Below are 20,136 nucleotides of genomic sequence, written 5' to 3' on the forward strand. Positions count from 1 at the left end.
AGTGTTGTGCCAGGATCACACAGACACGTGGATGAGTATCTTTTATGCTACCCCACAATTTTGGGTTAAAAACATTGGAAATAATTTGTAGCATTCTTTTTCATTTATATTTGATTGACAAATAGTGTCTGGATCAAATACATGTTCAAACATTGAACTTCTGAACGGTTAAACTTCTTCATGGACTATTATGTTGATGTGATCTGGGTAAAAGGATCCTTAAGGTTAACTACAAGTTGCAACTACAGGACTGCTGGTTCCAGTGCTTTGACTTGTCTGGGACAGTGGTGCGCTTCTTTGAACTTGCAGTGCCCTTAAACTGAGCAATGCGTTTCACCAACACGTCTTCTAATGCAGATTCCCATTCTTAATGTGAAGGGAGCCTGTCAGAAAATAGTATTTTTTTAATAATAAAATAGCCAGAGAAACTGACAAGCAAAAATCTGGAAATACGCATGAACCAGGTCTCATAATGTATCTGTCTTCAGCGCCAGTGTAGGTAGAAGACAGCATTTCAACAGTGCATAAATGTAATTTATGAGGGTTCCATTGGCTACTGGCTCTAAATTCATAAATCTGAGTGAGGTGGGATTAGCAAACCCAAAACCCTTATATTAAATGGTAAAACACGAGAGGCACAAACTGGGGCTAATTTGTTTCATGCAGAAATTGACATGATGCACAATCACCCTTCTGCTGTTCATCAAAGTCCCCAATATGTCTCAAATAGTCACACACAGACAACTTGTCACTATTGGATTTCAATGTAACAGCTGTGAATCCTAACAGACTACAGGCTTTGTTTCTCACTCAAAAGACGCAAAACAAAGAGAACTTCTACATCAAGTCAGCCACAAATAAGATTATTTACATATTTGCAAATCTCACTGGGATATTTGTATATGCCAGCATTTGGCCAGAGGAATCAGCGCAGATGCCAAATATCATTCTCTTACAAACTCAAACAATCAGGGATTTGGCTGTGTATGACCTTGGTGTTAAAATATCATCCAGGCAAAGACCTTGCACGGTTATGGTAGAATCTACTCTTAAGAAGTCAACTTCAAATCACAAACAATGTCAAGTGGAAAATATTTGACTCTACTTTTACTTGCTGTGGATTATATCTGTTTTCACCGTTTTAATTGTCTGTTTGTTAGTTTGTTAGCAGGATTATGGGGCTACTGGTCCGGTTTTCATGAAAGGGGAATATTATCAAAATACAGCATAGAATAGAATAGGCCTAGAAATATAGAAAAAATTGGATAGGATAGAACACAATGTAATTCTGCTATCCCATTTATTATTGATTTCACTCTCATGTGAAACAAATTGTATATCTAAATAAAATACACATTTTCAATAGGCTCAGTCTGCCACTGATTTCTAAAAAACAATTACAGTGCTGGTTTCATGGTATCTGAATTTTGGATAATCATAATGGAAACATTAACTGGCCATGTGACGAGGGCTAGGAAAATTGGCAGAACAGGCTGCCAAGTGACGGTACTCTGATCCAACGGAAAATCACAATTATTATATTGACAGCACTCTAGCCCCCTTCTAACCCCAGCCCTGCTGTGGCCCTCTGATGGCCCATAGCTGTCTAACTGGCAGCGACCCAAGCTCATCTGCCGCCCATCCCTGGTAAACAGCTTTGACTGCTGGGCACACAGACCACTCTCCAGCTGTGTGTGGTGATGTAAAAGAAACAAAGAAAAGTCTGTTGTTCCGACCAGTGGTTCCCAAAGTGGCTGCCTTGAGGATGAGCCAAGGTTGCCACAAGATTTATCACATCATTGTCTATTTATCGTGGGTTTTTTATAACGTGAACCGACCCGCAAAACTAAAAACGGCTTAGCGGACAGGATTTGGCTGCTTCAAAAGGTATTGCTTGTTAACTGACATCATACATGCGGCTCTACATGAACGTGAAGCCAGAAGTCACATGTCCCATTAAAATGCCTGCAATCTTTTTTTGTTTGCATGTTTAGCCGTGTACACCTTAAATAAGCTAATTATAATTTAGAGGATAATGAAAGAAATGCATGCAAGACATGCTCATATTATGCTTCTTGGCTTTTTCCCTGTCCTTTATCATGTTATATATCTTGTGTTTGTTAAAGGTTTACTAAGTGAAAAAGCCCAAAGTCCACCCCTTAAGGATTTACCATCTCCAACAGAAAACACTGTTCACAAACTGCTCCAAACAGCTCTGTTGTAGTCCAGCCTTTACTTTGATGACAAACGTGCGTCACTTTGTAACACACGTTATAATGCTCGCCTAGGCACACCCTCATATTCTGCTTCTGACTGGCGAGTAGTCCTTACCTAGCTACTGCACATGTACGACTCCCAACAAAGATGGAACAGAAGTGAGATGCCTCACTCTGTAGCTAAAACAGAGAGCTCAACACACAGGGTGACAAGAGGAGCTGCAGCAGGGTGCAGTACAACAAAAATATAGTTTTTTTTTTTTTTTTTAAATTAAACCATGTAAACCTATTCTGATAGAACCTCTAAATACAATTAATAACCTGAAAATGAGCATAATATGAGCACTTTGAGTTACGTTCTCATCTGTTTTTTTTTCTTGGTAACTGAGAACAGGCCTAAATTATTTACTTCATAGTGATATAATATATACCATATCAATATATCATATATAGCTTGTGGTGCCATGATAAAATCATTTCTTTGAAGTTGTGCCATGGTCTAAAAATGTATCCCTGGTTTAGAAGTGTAAACACAGTCTGCCTGGAGAAGTATGGTTCTGTGTCCAAAGACACTGTTTAATGGTGATTTAAGACAGAATTGAGGCTTTATGGCACACAGCAAAAAACTGTCTGCAGCAATAAAATCTAGATGTAGTCATCTCTCCATGAGGTCTTATCTTATCCAATGAAGTCAGCGGCCTGTGTACAGCTTTGTGATGTTTCTGGAAAGCTAGGTTAATGTTAAATATTTAATCGCGGCTGCACTTGTTGCAAACTGATAAACTGGAGGGTGTCAGGAAAATATTTGCTCTCCAGCAGAGCGGTAGCAAAGCTGTAAAACAAACCACAAGCATACAAGCAAACACTGGAACAGCTCGGAGAACAGAAAGAAGAGAGAAAGGGTGATTAAAGAGATTACTTTTTCTATTATTAAAACAATTTAAAAAAAAAGTTAATCCAAAAGAGCAGTTTTTTGATAAAAGATTTGCTTGTTTTGCTCAACCAACCGTCCATCCGCCAAAGGGTTTTCACTTTATTAATATCAAGTAGTAGAAAAACTAGCAAACAGTCATATTTAAGAAGCTAAAAATGACTTAACAAGTTAACAATTTCCAGAATTGTAAGAGCAAAGAAAGAGCACCCTCTGCCAGCTCATCCAGAAACTGAGGCACTGAGGCACACTCAATCTATAGCCAAACCAAAATGTCTCAAAAAGGCAAATACATCATGACGGATATGGGTTAGAAATGATGTTGATTTAGCCTTTGACAGAGAGTATGTAATGGCAGGCCAATAAGTCATCAATGACAGGCCTAAACTTTGAACTCTGCAGTGACAGGAACGACATTCTGAAATAAGGAAAGTTGAGTTTTCAAATCTCTAGTTCTCAAAAAATAATATAAATTGTGAGATATCAGCTGCAACATTTACCAATTTTAGTCCCTTTTTTAATGCTGTTTGTACTATTGCTTTTCTGGCTATGGCATAGGTGTCCCATACTGTGTAGGCCTGGAAGGCACCAGTGAAACTGTGTGTGTGTGTGTTCTTTTCTAACAACATTCGTGGGGTCCCAAAACCGGGAGTTCAGTATTACAGCTCAGTTCAGCTTTTTGGGACCCAAATGCTGGACCCCACAACTTTAAAGGGCTGTTTGAGGGATAATACTTTGTTTTAGGATTAGGGTTAGAATTAGGTCATATGGTTAGGGTGAGGGTAAGGGTTAAGGTTAGGCATTTAGTGGTGATGGTTAAGGTTGTTGTAAGGGGCAAGGGAATGCATAATGTCAATGACGGGTCCCCACAATAGTGCCCCCTGTGGTGTGTGTGTGTGTGTGTGTGTGTGTGTGTGTGTGTGTGTGTGTGTGTGTGTGTGTGTGTGTGTGTGTGGTGTGTGTGTGTGTGTGTGATGATGAGTGAGTGAGGTGAATGAGAGAGAGATTTATTTTTGTCTTTACAAAAACACTTAACATATTTGCAAGTTGTACCGCTTAACATTTAAAAGTGCTGACGCATTAAAATGTTTAAAAAAAATGTTATCTGGTAAAAACTTCATCTTTATCGATAACAGAACCGACAATATTATTAAAACACCAAAGCAGTTTGAAAGCATCCAAATCTCTAATGCGTTAATAAAATCTGGAGAGAGAGAAAGCGAGAGAGAGAGAAAGAGGAGAGAAAGAGAGAGAGTGAGGGAGAGAGAGAGAGAGAGCGAGAGAGAGAGAGAGAGAGAGAAGGAGAGAGAGAGCACATTCCTTAACAGCTCCAGGGTGATGAAAAGGTTAAGCCTGCCCCCTCTTTGCTGCTCTCTTTCGGTTGCAGCCCATCAGTCCTCCGCTGCTGCCTCCTCCAGTAGCAGCAGCAGCTCCAGTCCCCTCTTTATGCAGCAGCCGCGCGCTGAACAGACCTGGACATATCCAAACTTTAACTTCCAGCTCGTGTCTCTCCTGCCTACCTGCCTGCTCGACCTGCAGCTCTTCTCCTCCCCGCCCCGCTCTCCCCGCTGAGCTCCACATGAACAGCTCCATTTGCAGCGGACGCATGGAGATCTAATTTTGCGCTCAAGTCCCGTGGAGGCTGTTGTTGTTGTTGTTGGGCTGTTAGTGTTGTTTTGCTGTTCCCTTGGTTGTATGGTCTGCTCATGCGTCGGGAATGCCATGGCCACTCCGAGCGCACAGCAGCAGCACCAGGATTATTTCAGATCGGTTAGCAGCGAGTCCACCACCTACATGATGGTCCCGGCCGGCGGGCCGAGCGGGACGAGGCGCCGGGAAACGCCTTCCAAGATGTGGGTGGCGATGGTGGTCATAGTTGTGGTGGTGCTGCAGATAGCCTGCACCACGGGGCTCTTCCTCTACCTGAACATGTCCATATCGCAGGTAAGAGCTGCTTTCCACTCACTCTTAATGTCATGCAACAAAGCGGTTGCGCACCGAACTGGCAAGAAATACATCCGTTTATACTTACAGCTTAATGTCACTTTTACTGTTGAAGTGATGCTGGGAAAACACCGGGCGCTGCAAGTACCAACTGAAATATTGTAGAAATATTATTGCACGAAACTTCCTTTTATAGAAGAGATTTAGCGAAGTTCACCCCCCGCTTTCTGACTTGGAAAACAGCTTCGCCTCACTGGACTTGTTAAACAATGCAGTCCGGAATTTACAAGCAATAAACGTAAACGGAGAGGGAATCAGCAGCCTGTCTGTCCGCCAGCGTTTATCGGACTAAACGGGTTAAGTTGCTGTTCATCTAAACATGTTGCTTCCATTTGGGACGGCAGAGAGTTGTCCGAGGCTGTGGATTGCTTCTAAGTAGGTTACAGATGTGCAGAGGTGAAATATGCGGGTCAGTGGTGGAGGTGGGCTAACCTCCTGGGGGGTTTATTTAAGCCGTTTTTATCCCCTGAAATAATTGTATATTATATACATGATAATAGCTACTGTTCAATGCGCCTGTGCGTCTTCATTGTAAAGAGATTTTAAATCGGTGTCTACAATTTTTAAAGCCAGAGTTTTTTGCTGCAATATTTACACTGCTGATATTCTTTTTCCTCACTCCAGAAATCAATTAACAGAGCTGCTGTCACCTACAGTTTGTAAAAGAAAATGCTTTCCCAGACACTGTTTTTTTTGGATATACCTGTACATGTACCAGACACTCAAGCGTTTGCATTGAGACGTTGTTCAGTGAGTCCCAGCAGGGGAAAGCAAATCATTAACTCAGCAACGTCCACAGCCTGTCTTCATTTGCTTTTTAGAGTTCAGTGCAGTGAGGCAGAAACTATTGCACAAGTGCACTCTTACATCGCTGTCCTCCTTTCTCTGGTATCAAGGAGAAGCCTGCCTGATACATTTACTCCTCTAGCCCTCAGAGACTCCATTCATTCTCTCCACATGAGAGTAAATACCTGAGCATCTCTTTGACACACTTACTTGGAGAAGAAAATGAATGCTTTTTGCAGCTAGTTTTCATTAAAAACAGCAGGAGTCAATTCACATTTGAAGCTCTTTTGCCGCTGTTCTAATGCAAAGTGATGTGGTTCTTATGCAAAGTGAAACAGTAAGAGTCTGGTGTGGCTGACACAACATTTACACATTAAAAGGATCAAATCTGTGACTTTTTGGCCAGCCAGCATGGGTGAAATTAAACAAGCAACAAGTGATCACATCAGTCCAGGTATCTTTTCCTATTTGCCTTATTGTTTGTGTTACTAATCATGTGTACCAGTAGTTATCATGGGGTTAATCAAATGCTCATTAAACTCTAGAATAGATGCTTTTGTGTTATGCCCAGGAGGGGAAATACAGGTTGGACAATATAACACTATGACACACTGCCTTAAAAAGCTAAACATAGCTAAAATTAGGGATGTGACGGTATGGAAACTTAACCAATTAGAAAAGTGCCCCCAAATGCTTTCATTAGATGGATATAAATCAGTTTCCTGCACAGACTAAACTGCATTCTTGACTAGATACATATTTGAATACCATTTGATCTTTATGGTTTACGGCCTTCCTGCCCTGAAGAGAACATGATATAAAGGCAAACATATGAGAGCTTGCCTCTACCTGCTTCCAATTCACAAACTGGCATGAAATCAACAATCCCGTATCCGCAGTCAGCTGTGGAAATGTCTCTTATATCTGTTATTGATGAGATACTAAGTGAATATATACATTTATAAGCAAGTTAAAAGGCTAAGTTACAACTTGATCTCTTGCTTGATTTCAGTTGTGTTTATGATGCGTTGGCGGTAGCAGGAAATCACGTTGAAAAGTTTGGAGATGACACTGGACAAAGACTATAATGAAAAACATGGAGCTATGTATCTGCATGTGGGGAATCCCCTGGTTCTCATGCGAAGGCCAGCTATTTTTAATCTGGAAACAGGCCCTTCTTTGAGTTGCAGTAGAGTTACACCCGGTGCCAGCCTGGTTAAGACAAAAGCTGCTCGGGACAATGAACAGCACAATGAGGAACACGCCAGTGTTGCCTCAGTGCTGCGGCAGCATTCACACACAAACACACACACAAACACACACACACACCACAACAAACAAACACACACACACACACACACACACACACACGCACACACACACACACACACAACGCACACACACACACACACACACCACACACACACACACACACACCATAAGCTCGGGGCCTCATGCAACTATGTCCTCTGCTGATGTTGTGTCATTTGCAGCTGGATAAGGCACTTTGTGCAAACTGGTTTTTCACTTTATACATAAATACATACTCTGAATGTGTGTTTTGTGTTCATCAGTGAAAGTCGAGCGGATTGGAGTTTGTACATGCATTTCTCCGAGGCTGAAATAAATCCATTGGTTGAGTCCCATCTTAATGGGCTACTACATAATGAACTCAAGACTATTGTCCAGTTTTAAGGAACTTGGTACTGGAACTGTCACAATCAGCCGATCAACAGGAAGAACTATCATAATAATCAATTAATTATTTGAGTCAGACTTCTCCTGGTTCAGCTTCTCCATTGTGAGGATTTACTGCTTTTCTCTGTTTATGTGATAATAGACTGAATGTCTTCAAGTATGGACAGTTGGCAAGACATTTGAAGTGGGTGTCTGTTATCTAACTTCTTTACATTTAAGCTATTTTTTATCTGTGTGATGAAAAGTAATTGAGTTGGTCTGGAGGCTCAGGTTCTCATGGCATTTGTGCTTAGTCGTGTAAAATTTGGGTTTTTTTCATTTTATCTGTGTGTGTGTGTGTGTGTGTGTGTGTGTGTGTGTGTGTGTGTGTGTGTGTGTGTGTGTTTGGCATTCCATTCCTTACATTTCACTGGTCCACTTTATTATTGTTTGGGTTCACAGATCTGTGATCTCTGACTCACCCTTACATGCAACAATACACCCGATGTGTGTTTGTGCAAGTGTGTGTGTGCGTGTGTGTGTGTGTGGTCTGATTCACACAGAAGAAGTTTTGAGTTTAATGTGGATGTTTGTTAGGCTGTGTGTAGATGTGTGTTTTGCCCTAAAAATGCCAAATTTCCGTCTTTTCTAGCTGTGTTTGTGCTACTATTTGTGTGATGATCAGGTGACCTTTAATCATAGAAAGATGAGGAAAATCCTGAGAAATTAGTCTGGTCAACAAGGAAACTTTCAGGTAATATTAGTTCATCGGATTCAGTTAATCAGATTCAGGCTGCTTAAAGTTACAATTTAAAGAAGGTAATGTAACCCGGGTGATGTAGCACCCTTCTACCAGCCATTTTAAAGGACCTCAGTTCTTTGACAAGCATAAAATTAAATATCGAAACCTTATATGCAGCAGGACTAAAGTCATGTTCATCAATTTCTGTGCAGTTTTTTCACTCAGTTTTGAATTTATGTATATTCCAACAGTGGTGTTTGCATACATAACCCCAGCAGACACTTGTCCTCCTTCCCAACGTCCATTAGCCTTTTTCAGACTCCATTTGGTTGGATTCAATAGATGTTTTTTTAAACTTTAAAAAACAAATTTCAGGTGGCATCAGTTTGCCGTGTGGCCTAAGATCACAACGTCCCTGGTGTTATTCCGGCTGGGCATCTGTGTTGCATGTTCCCCCCCTCCACACACACATATTACCCTTCTATTTGGTAAAAATGTCTTGATTTTACAGTTAATAGTAGAAGAACTATCTGTAATTATGTTGATTATGTTTAAAAAAAGGAATGCTTGATTCTTTTGTGGTATGTACTTTCACTCAATAGTGACTGCAGAAGACCAGGAAACATGAGGTGAGAGAAGGGGGGGCAACTATTATGCAACTGTAATATGCAGCAAAGGTCCCTCAGCCAGATTCAAACTAGGGGCATTGCGGTATCTTTTACGCATCTTAACCACCAGGCCACATTAGGCTTGAATTTTAAAGTTGGCGTTACGTAACCACAGCTGTTTTAGTCACTGCCTATGTGTTTTTGTCAGGGGTTGAATCCACTTGATGACATCTAGTCACAGGAACAAGTGGCACTTTAAGTGAGTGGAAGTCAGCCACGAGATCTTGCTGCCAGCTGCTTAACTAGACTGATTGCACCCAGGCTAAAATACCTGGTAGAAAATAATGTTAGTCATTTCCACCCATCATCACACACACACAGCCTTTTCTCATTCCAGCCTCCCTGTGTGGCCTCAGCTGCTCTTGCCAAGACACTTCTGACACTACCTCCTATAGCGCAGTATAGAACAGTATAGTCAACGCTGTATGTTCATCTTAGAGTTTCACACTGGATCAGGTTTCATTGCTGAAGGTGAAGGTCAACCTTACCATTTAGTAGAGCTGGGTACCAAACTTTGAACTTTTAGGCACCGACTGAATTGCCTCGATAATATCTAGTATTGAAAAATGCCCCGTCATTCAACACCAAATTTCAATACCTAGGAGTAAATCTCATCATCGTCAGTGAGCCAATAGGCATGCAGCATGCTTGTAGCAAGCATGCTTGTCCAATAAGTCTTGTGATTGGCTGTCTAACGTTACACGTTGTAGAGAAAAACACTAAGTTAGGCACAGAGAAAGGGGCTCACGTCTGTGCTGTTGGATTTTGAGAGGCTTGACCAGAGTGTGCCTCACATAGGTGTTAAGGTGCATTTAGGGAATCAATGGATATCCTAACAAAAATGGCAACGTTTCATGCAACAGTTGTGCCTTACAGGAGGGTCATTGAGTGGTCAAGTGTGCTTGCGTTCGTGTGTGGGGACTTTTTACTTTTTACTTCTCCACACACAAACAGAAACACAGGTGGGCACACAAAGACACATGTTCATCATCAGAAACCAATTTAGAGTCAAATCCTTCACTGCAAACATTTTGATTTAATTCAAAGCCCCTACTAATATACTAATATAAACCTCCCACACCAGACTCCATTGCCAAAACACACAATTCCCCCCCCCCTCCCTTCCTCTCTTGATCACACCTTCCTTCCCTCTCTCTCTCTCTCTCTCTCTCTCTTTCCATCTTTTCACCTCCCCCCCTGCAGTCTCTATGTATTATGGTTCAAGTCCACATTGGAGAATCGAGTTACAGTCAGTTTTAGGGCTTGAGGGGGACGGGACAAATATTTCAGGAGTGACACAAGCAGTTTTCTTTTTCTTTTATAGGGTAAGGGTTGAGAAGTTAAGTGATTCTTTGGCAGTGTGTGTGCGCATGTGTTGTCTGTGTATCTAAGCAGGCCTTGGGCATGTCTCCGAAGTTACGTGGGGTGTTTATATGGGTGTAGCACACAAAAAGAACAAGAAAGCGAGAAAACAAGAGGCTTACATTATTGTTAACACACATATTGTTGATGGAAGGTGTAACACATACATTTGGCCTCATGTCTTCATGACTCAATGAAGATGACGGGGCCAAAATGACGTCAACCAAATATTTGCTGAATAACAATAACAATACTTGCAAGCCGGCCCTTTTTTGGTCAAGAACTGGCTCTTTGTTGTTGTTATACCATTGAGAAATCAACTCTCCTCCCTCCATTGACTTGTATTGTGTGGAGGTGTCTCCACGTCAATTCAGTCTGCTAGCAAACAACAGAAACATGCCTTAAACCTCCTTTGTAATATTCATTACCAACAAGGTAAATAATCCATGACAAGTGGATACAGATGTGAGGAATCAGCAGTAAATATCGGAAGACTGTGGGATCCTGACACTCAGCTAACGTTATGTCCGACGTTATGCAGTTTGTTACAAGTCAAATATCCAAATGTCGGTTTTAGGCTAACTATACTGTATGTCTGTAAGTTAAGCTAACGGGACTTAAATGCGCTTCTGTCTGTATGATCATACATGATTCCTGTCATCTTCTAACTGATAAAAAAAAATCCTAATTTGATTTCCTGCAAAACAAAGCTCTCTTTCACTTGATATATGCTTTGTTGGTCACAGGAATAATACACACACACACACACACACACACACACACACACACATTGGGAGACACAATGTCTTTGCACAGGCCTGCATGCACACTCAGTGGTTTCATGTCATTTGGATGTGGATGAATATTGGACGGCAGGGACCACAGGAGAGAGATGAAATTGGGCAAGAGAAGAGGGATGACAGAAACAGATGATGATACATCAAGATGCAGATCTTTAATTAGACTTTTGATGCCTAAACTGCGTCCTGTATTTCTCTGTATTTTTTCAAACACTGGAAATTTCAGATGGAAAATACAGACCTGGTCTGGAGAGGCCCTAAGTCATGGCAGGAAAGCAAAATGTGTAGTGGTTGTAAATTTAAACACAGCTGCATGCAACACCCAAGTAGAAGCAGTGATAACTTCATATTTATCATCACAGAGGCTCATCAGAGGTTCATCAAGCAGCAGTAGCTCAGTCCGTAGGGCTTTGGGTTGGGAGTCCCCGTACGGACCATAGTACGGAGTGTGGACTGGTAGCTGGAGAGATGCCAGTTCACCTCCTGGGCACTGCCAAGGTGCTCTTGAGCAAGGACTACTGAGAGATCTTGTACAAAAAATGAAGTACCACAAAAAAGTAGTTCATTTGGTATCAAACATGTCATGTTTCCTCACCACAAAATGTCACATAGGAGATCACAAAATTGTTCAGAGCGAAGCAGAATGAGTTAAAAGATGGAGAGTGGCAACAGGGGGGGAGAACATTTGTATGTTCAAAGAGATCAGAAGAGGAGTCGGCAGCTATTCGCTATGTCATCTGATGGAGTACAGATATACAAACCCACACACACACACACACACACACACACACACACACACACACACACACACACACACACACACACACACACATACAACCTTGGTTTAACAGTTGACACATGAAAACAGGATATTTGAGTTCCCATGTTGGAATCCATGGCTGGAATGCTCATTAGGATGTGGCTACAGCTGTGGTGTGTGTGTGTGCGTGTGTGTGCCAACAGCTGGTGCTTTGTGTTATCACTTTATTTGCTCAGTCAACATGGCTATAAAGTGCTGATAAACGCTGTTATACGATTTTAGGGCACTAATAGACCTCTGCTACATCTGGTAAGTGCTGTTAAACCTTCTCTATACCTGGTAGCAATTTCATGTTGCTGACTGCAGAGTCATTCTCACAACACTTTTTGTAAATCCCTATCTCTGGCTGATAGCACACAGTAGTGATGTAATGTACTGTATAGCCACTTTGTGAAAGCTTCTACATGCATGTTGTTTTTTTGTATATTAAATTAGTTTCAACTTTATCATCGTTGCACAGACTATAGGTACTGTACTGAGACAAGGAAATGCAGTTCAGCAGTGCAAAAAAGCCGCATTGATTGCTTGGTCAAAAAAATGTCAGGAAATAGTGAAAAAGTTCTTAAGAGCCTATGGTGGCATCATCAAATGTCTTGTTTTGTACTAACAGTCCAAATCTGAAAGTTAATTCATTTACTATCAGAGAAAAAGTCAACCGAAGATTTTCGAAGATTAATTCTGTTGACAAATCATTTCAGTTCTCGAAAGTAAGTTCAGGTTCAAAATATCAAGAAATGATATAACAGTGAGACATGAAAGGGAGGAAAGTTCAAGAATAGCTTTTTCTAGTACACTTTCTTAGTAATAGTCCAACATTGCCAGAATCATGATGAAAATATTTCAAATAACTAATAGCATATTAGCCTACTTCCTCCATGTTTTTATGTACATGAAGTTTGTTGGCGCTGGATAAAAGTCCAATTAGTTTTTAGTATGCGTTTGTTAAATGATACAGACCTTGGAGCCAATTCATGAGCTTTTACTCCCATATGAGGACTGATGATCAAAACATGATGCCTGTGCCAAATCGTTCCGCTTAGGTAAATAATATGGTCCAGATTTTATAATGTGTGGTGTTACTAGGAAACAGATGGTTAACAACATAATATACTGTATATAAATTGGAGAATGGAAGTCCACCTCCTGCAACAAAGGGTCCTTCCTCACATCTATCCATCTTCCATCATTTCCGATCTCCAGTATAAGAGCCCCATATGGCTCCCATCATATGAAAACCAAATCCTTGTCATACTCTCTATACGTGTATATCAAAGCAGAGGCAGGAAAAGAAGCTGCTTTTCCTCGTTGGAACATGTCCAATTGAACAACAGATAGGCCGTGAGTTTGGTGAGGGGATGACATAAATAGAAAGAGTGGAAATTAAGAAATTTGAAATGGGTTTTCAGGTTTTTTCCAAAAGTTGACTGTTTGGTTTTAACATGTTTTGCCAGGGTTTTTAGAAGAACGAAAGCCAGTACATTACAAGTACACATCCTGTTAAATCTGGAATCATTGAATGCAGCACTCCAGAGAAAAATGTCCAAATAATGAGTTGCCTTTCACATCTCATCCTTGCTAAATAAATGTTTCTCCACCACTAAAGCTGAAATGATTAGGGGATTATTGATTAGTCATTCAACAGAAAAGCATCTATTTTGATATTAAGAGAAGTTCCACCCTCTCGCTTATAACAACTGTTGTCTGGACCTTTCCAGACAACAGTATTTCACTTTGTATAGATAGACCAAACAACGACCCAATTAATGAAGAACAAACATTCTGCGTGCTAATCGATAAGGAAATCACAGGAATTGTTAGTTGCCGCCCTAGTCACTACAACAAGTGGCAGTTCAATTTCCAACTCTGTTGTGGGTTAGGGTAAAGTGGAAATCCTATGACCTCAGTTATGTTTTGTGATGCTCTTAAATGTGCTGAATGTGTTTGTTTTGCAGGTATAATGTATAATGTAGCCCAATGTCTATCCATTGTAAAGGTGTGTGTGTGTGTGTGTGTAAAAGTTCTCAGTCTAACTAATGATCTAACCCTGGGAATGGGCAGACATCTCTGCCCTGGCACAAGAAAGAGGGCTTGTTAGTGTCAGCTGAAAGTCTGTCTACTCCAATGATTTCCTCCCTTAAAAACACACACACGCAGCACACACACACACACACACACACACACACACACACACACACACACACACACACACACACACACACACACACACACACACACACACACCTCTCTCTCTCTCTCTCTCTCTCTCTCTGATATCAGCATTTTGACTCTGAACTCTCAGTAACAAGAGCCTCCTGTCGCCCTGTCAGCTCTCATTTCTGTACCAATTAAACAACCAGTGAACTCTTTTCTTCTGTCATCAAATCTCTCCCAAATTATCTTTTCCATCTCTCCTCCCACTCATGTCCACAACCTCCGCCATAAACCTTAGTGTTGACGGTCCCTTTGTCAATCTCTTATGTCTCATTGACTGTGAAGAACAAGACTGTTTTTGGCATTTTAATGAAAGCAAATCTGAACTTATTGTTACTTTGGTAAATTAAAAAAGAAAAGAAAAAAAACATGCTGACTGATGTTCCACTTCCTCAGATCTTCACTAAGCTCCAGACTGCAGCTCATTTTTGGCCTAGTGTCTCACAACATAACACATATGCCTCGTTAAAAACTTGTAAGGTTCTTGGACATGTGTGATCGCAGGTCATCCATGAATCAGTTACTCAGCCATTGGGCACAGATTTGGCTTTGTCTGCAGCTGCTGAATGGAAAAGTTTAGTAAGAAAAGCTCTGGGAAAAGAGGTGAAATCATGAACCTGGGCAAGCAGTCAAGGCTTCCCTTCAGGCAGAGACTTTTAAATAATGTTGTATGTTTTTGGTAGACGTTTTGGCTGTTAAAAGTTGGAGGAGAGCAGATGTTGGCTCGATTGTTAGATTAGGGCACAGGAACTTTCGTCATTTTAGCTCTCTATGAAATTAAACCTTGGATGAACGAATCAACGAATTGATGATGTTTAGATCTGCATCAGGATGAGTCATCAATTTAAAGAAAGCCAATCCTTGGTTCTTGTATGTCTTAATATCTCAGATGATTGCAGTTCAATGCCTAAATTTAAGGCCCAGTTGTCGCTGGCATGGATCTAAATCAAACAGACCTTCTAGGGACAGCAAAGAAATGCTAACATACTGTACTCGTTTGGAGAAATGCTAACATACTGTACTCGTTTGGAGAAATGCTAACATACTGTACTCGTTTGGAGAAATGCTAACATACTGTACTCGTTTGGATGAAAAGACAGAAGTCCTGTTTCCAGAAATAGGCTATCTTGGCCTATTGTAGAGGAGATAAAATCTTGCATGGATGTTATGAAAACACACGTCCTATCTGGAATCTGTTTCTCTGCTGATCTCAGGCCGGGCTGCTTTCAAAATATTATGAATAGGATGGGACAGTCGAGAAACATCTATATTGTAACAGAATTTTTAAGGGTTTAAAAGTCACAATGGGTTATTTTAGTCTTCCCCTGCATGTTTCTGCAGGGATATCACAACAAACATTGGGACTTAAGAGTCTACAGCCATGGGGTGTGGGGGGGGGGGGGGGTACCAAGTTTCATGGCGATCCATCCAATGACTTTACAGATCTTTTGGTCCAGACCAAAGTGGTTTATTGACTGATTGACCTTGCCATGCCTAGAGCATGGCTACAAACTTCAGTGTTTTGAAAATCCGAGAGCAAATTTCCTCAGCCACAAGCTTAAATAACAACTTTGACCTTCTAATACGTAATAAGGAGAAAGGAGTTCAGTGAGAGTGAGAACTGGAATAACATCCTGCTTTAGATTCTCTGAAAGGTGAATGTATGTTGGAAACAACATGATAGTGGCGAAGAATCTGTTTGAATCCAAACAGGTTTTCTGGCATTTAAGAGTTGGCAAATGTTGGAGTTGGCAGCGAAGGCAGCATTTAATGCTTCTTGTTAGATATTCATGTCACGTAATCAATTTGGTTTAGCCAAATAGGGCTTGACTGATTCAAGTCACGGCTGATTAAGAAAGCTGGTCACTGACTATGCTGTGTTTGGTATTGTTTTAATTCTTCATAATGCAAGGTAACAGTTTAAAACAAATCAGAAACATTAAACGGGTGTATATGTGCTGAGCTTATTTCTCAGTTAGCAATCTGACATTTAAACTGCTTCCATTTCAAGGATTTGGTGCCTCATGATCAGTCACGGCGGTAGCGACAGCCCATGACAAATAGTGCTTGATACGTCAAATCCATTTAAACTTTATCTGTCCCCAGAGGGGCGATTTGTTGTACAATTCTCAGTATATTAAGAGTTTTGTGTAGAAGAAGCATGGCATTTTAATAAAGTAGGTGTTCAAGCGTGTTTTTTAGCAAATATTTTGTCTTTGTTTCGGTGCAGAGGATATAAATACTCTAAAGCTAAAGAGATGTGCTTTTGGGTGAAAAAGTATATAAAGAGAATTCATAGAAGTCAACAGTGTGTTTATTGTGATAGCTGGTCAAACCATCATCTATCCATCTGCAGAAACAGTATGTAACACAGGCAGCCACTCATGTATGCATTACACCCCCCCCCCCCCAGACTTCAGTTCAGCACGTTTATGTACATTGTTGATCAAAGTGTTTAACAAGCTCAAAAAACCCATATTGGATAATATACAGAAACAATACAAAGTAACCAACAGTAGAAAGAAGGTCAAGGTGTCAAAGCTCAACTTAAAATTAAAAGCCAACAAACAGAAGTGGGTCTTTAGCAAAGACTTGAAAGTTTCAGCGGCCCAAGCAGTTCTTATATGAATAGGTAACTATTCCAGAGATTTGGAGCTGCCACTAAAAAGGCTCGAACACCTTTATTTTTATCTTGGGTGTGGGAACGAGGACCATCTGATTAGAAGACATCAGTGCTCTGACAGGTGTTTGGACATGTAAAAGCTCTGATAAATCAGAAGGCGACAACCCATTTAAAAACGTAGAAACATGCAATAATATCTTAAAAATGAATCCTGAAACGGACAGGAAGCCAGTGGAGCAGGGCTAAACTGGGGTAATGTGGTCACGCTTTGTAGTCCCAGTTTTAACTGGGACTACAAAGCGTGACCACATAACGAAGGACGGCATTGCACCTCCAAAAAAGTTATTAATTAAAAAGGTCCAATAGCAAAAAAAGATTCTTCTCTTATCCCTGGGCTACTGGTTTTGTGTTGAGCATTACATGAAAAGAAAATCTCATTGTTAGAATTTGGTGTTTTTAATCCCTTGTTGTTTAGCCTTTTCCACATTTTTAACAATAACCCTGTCTTAAAAAATAAGCTTTTCAGCAATTCAAAGTGCCCACTCTCCTTGTTTTTCCATCGTTGTGGGGACGTCTAGACCCCACCAGAGAAAACACAGATCAGCTACAATCTGTGCCAGTGCAATAACTTGCGAAGGCCTCACTTGAGTCATACTTGCTCGCCACCTCTGCACACAAAAACACATTAAGAGACACTTTTGCCCACCCATGCTGTCCCTGCCCACCCACAGGCACCCAGAGGACCCATCATGCTACACTTCATGGAGTGTTCTTTGGTCTAGCATTGGCTTTAGTTTTTTTCTTTTCTTTTCTTCAACTTGCCCAAATTGAATTTAGACTTTGCATGCATGAAGCAGATGACTCTTTGGATTAAGCTCAAACTGTTTATCAGAACTACAGCTAAACGAAGAGGATACTCCACTTAAAGGACTACAAATAATGTTGTTTGCCTAATTTAGATTGGTTGTGGAGCAATCATTATCGCCAATTTGTAGCTGTCGTAGAAATCCATGTCTTGACAGATAAAATCACCAATAACGCATCAACGCTGGGTCCAAACGAACCAAGAAATGCCGCTTTATTTTGTCTGAATTTGGTCTCCACAACTAATGTATCTTTTCTGGTCCTGGATATGCCATAATCCACCATGTGCCAGTCAAAAGATTTATGCCATCCCTATCACTTTGTAGAGTCGGGAAATATAAAATTACCAGTTAATGATTACCAGATATTTGTGCTCCAGTCATCGTTAAATATTTCACATGGGCTATACAATCGATCAATTGAAGCCGAGTGTAAACACCACTGTTTGCTCTTGATATTAGCCTGGACGTGTTATTTACAAGGTGTTACAGATAAATAGAAGTCATATTGATATATTAACTATTAACTTGATGCACTATCTGCCAGTTGTCCGTTGTGTGTTTGAGTTACACATCACATTTAAGAAGTTGCCCCAGTTTACCAGCTGGTATTGAAATTTTGGGAGCCATTTGAAAAACTTGGAAATGACTGACTCGCCTGAATGCACCATAAGTTTTGCTTTCTCTCAGACCTGACCATGTTTTGAGGCTTTCATAGTACGCACAATCAAGAAGATCCAGCCTCTGAACACAGCTCATTTATCTTCCTTTTAAACCTTTCTCTGTCTCTACCCCACTAAGTTGGACGCCTCAAGCGGTTCTGTCAGTGGTATTTGTGCACAGGTGACTGAGACAAACTGGAAAGTCCTGACCTCTTCGTGCTCTTGTCTTCTTCTTTTTCTCTTCCTCGTTCTAAGCCAATTGACAAGAACCAGAAACTTAACCCTTGGAATGAGAGCGAAAGCTTATAGCGACTCTTAATTCCTCAATGCCACTAATGTAGATAACACAGCTCACACTCCCATAAACAGTTATAATAAACTCAGAGATAAGTTTAGCAGTGCTTTTATTTTACCTAAACAGTAATACACTCAATTGTTTTAAGGGACAAGGGAGTTAAAGAGTCAGAAAGAAATGACCGGAATATCAGCAGGCAGGTCCGCCCTGCTTTTGTATGTCTTTAAAGTGTATTTAAACTGGAGGGTATCCAAAACAGCAAAATTGACAAAGAGAGGTCATAGTTCCACACGCAAAGGCAGGGAGTGGTATTCTGCGGTAACCTCTTGCTGTGAGGTTGTGTACACCGTCACTGACACTTGTGCATGAATGCATTCACGCAATCATGCAAACACAAGCACGTCGTGTGCATAGATTAGCAGGGCAGCTCGCAGTTAAACACAATAACCCATACACACGTTAGATCACTTACAGCATTCCTCACCACAAAGAAAAGCTAACACACGCACATGCTAACACGCGCACACACACACACACACACAGGAAGTAAGTGCTTGCCAGTAATGCCATTAATGCATCTAAGGAGCAAAAGATTATTTTCTGGACTAATTTAACAATGCAGTGGGTGAGATGAGACAGCTTGTGTGGACCATATGTAAAGTTTTCATGTCCATTTTGTTGAAGAAGACTCACTAACTGATCATTATCGAATACTTTCTAAAGCGTAAAGGATTAGGTTTATTGCTGTGATTTAAGGCTCCAAAAGGGAACATTAAAGAGGGAATTTGGAAGCCAAAGAAGAAAAACAGCATGTCTCGTTAGTGAATGATGGGATTGTTTTTAAAACCCCTATCAAGGAGGTTATGTTTTCGGTTGAGTTTGATAATTTTTTAGTCCGTTTGTCAGCAGGATTACGGAAAAACTACTCGCCCGGTTTTCATGAAACTTGGAAGGATGTAGAATCGGCCGAGAAAGAACCCACTCAATTTCAGAGTGGATCTAAATCACAGGGCAGGTACACAAATGATTTCTCACTTTTGTGAGATTTGATCACCATGTCTGTCTCCGTTCCTGGAATTAATCTCAAGATCTCGAGATATTTCTCTAACCTTATTTTTAATGTAGACTGATAAGATGTGGGTAAGGTTCTCTGAACCGGCATGTTGTCTTTGTTTTGATTGTGTGGTAGAAATCACACTTCACCTAACAAGGGCTTTATCACCGGCTAGCTGCACGCTAAGAAATATCTGAGTAATAACACTTGTATGACTGAATATTTTAACAGAAATTGTCCACACAGTGATTCACAGGTGTATTTGTTTTCGCTTTTAAGACATTTTGTAAGTTTGTTTTTCAAATTTCTTATCACATTTTGGGCATTTTTTCCCGAAGTGTTTGTCATTTTCTTTTCGACCTTTGTGACGTTGTGACGTTGCAGTGTGCAACCACAGCTTAAATGTGCAGCAACGAAACCCT

General features: G+C 40.7%; 1 protein-coding gene across 1 annotated transcript in view; it reads left to right on the plus strand.

Moving 5' to 3' along the window:
* Nucleotides 1–4,517: 4,517 nt before the first annotated feature.
* Nucleotides 4,518–20,136, plus strand: part of tnfsf10l (TNF superfamily member 10, like) — a 53,701-nt gene continuing 38,082 nt past the window's right edge. The window contains exon 1 of the mRNA XM_032544565.1: nucleotides 4,518–5,091. Within this exon, the coding sequence (XP_032400456.1) occupies nucleotides 4,843–5,091 (249 nt within the window). The 5' untranslated portion in view covers nucleotides 4,518–4,842. The remainder of the gene's footprint in view (nucleotides 5,092–20,136) is intronic.

Source organism: Etheostoma spectabile, chromosome 19 (genome assembly GCF_008692095.1).
Source record: "Etheostoma spectabile isolate EspeVRDwgs_2016 chromosome 19, UIUC_Espe_1.0, whole genome shotgun sequence".
NCBI lineage: Eukaryota > Metazoa > Chordata > Actinopteri > Perciformes > Percidae > Etheostoma > Etheostoma spectabile.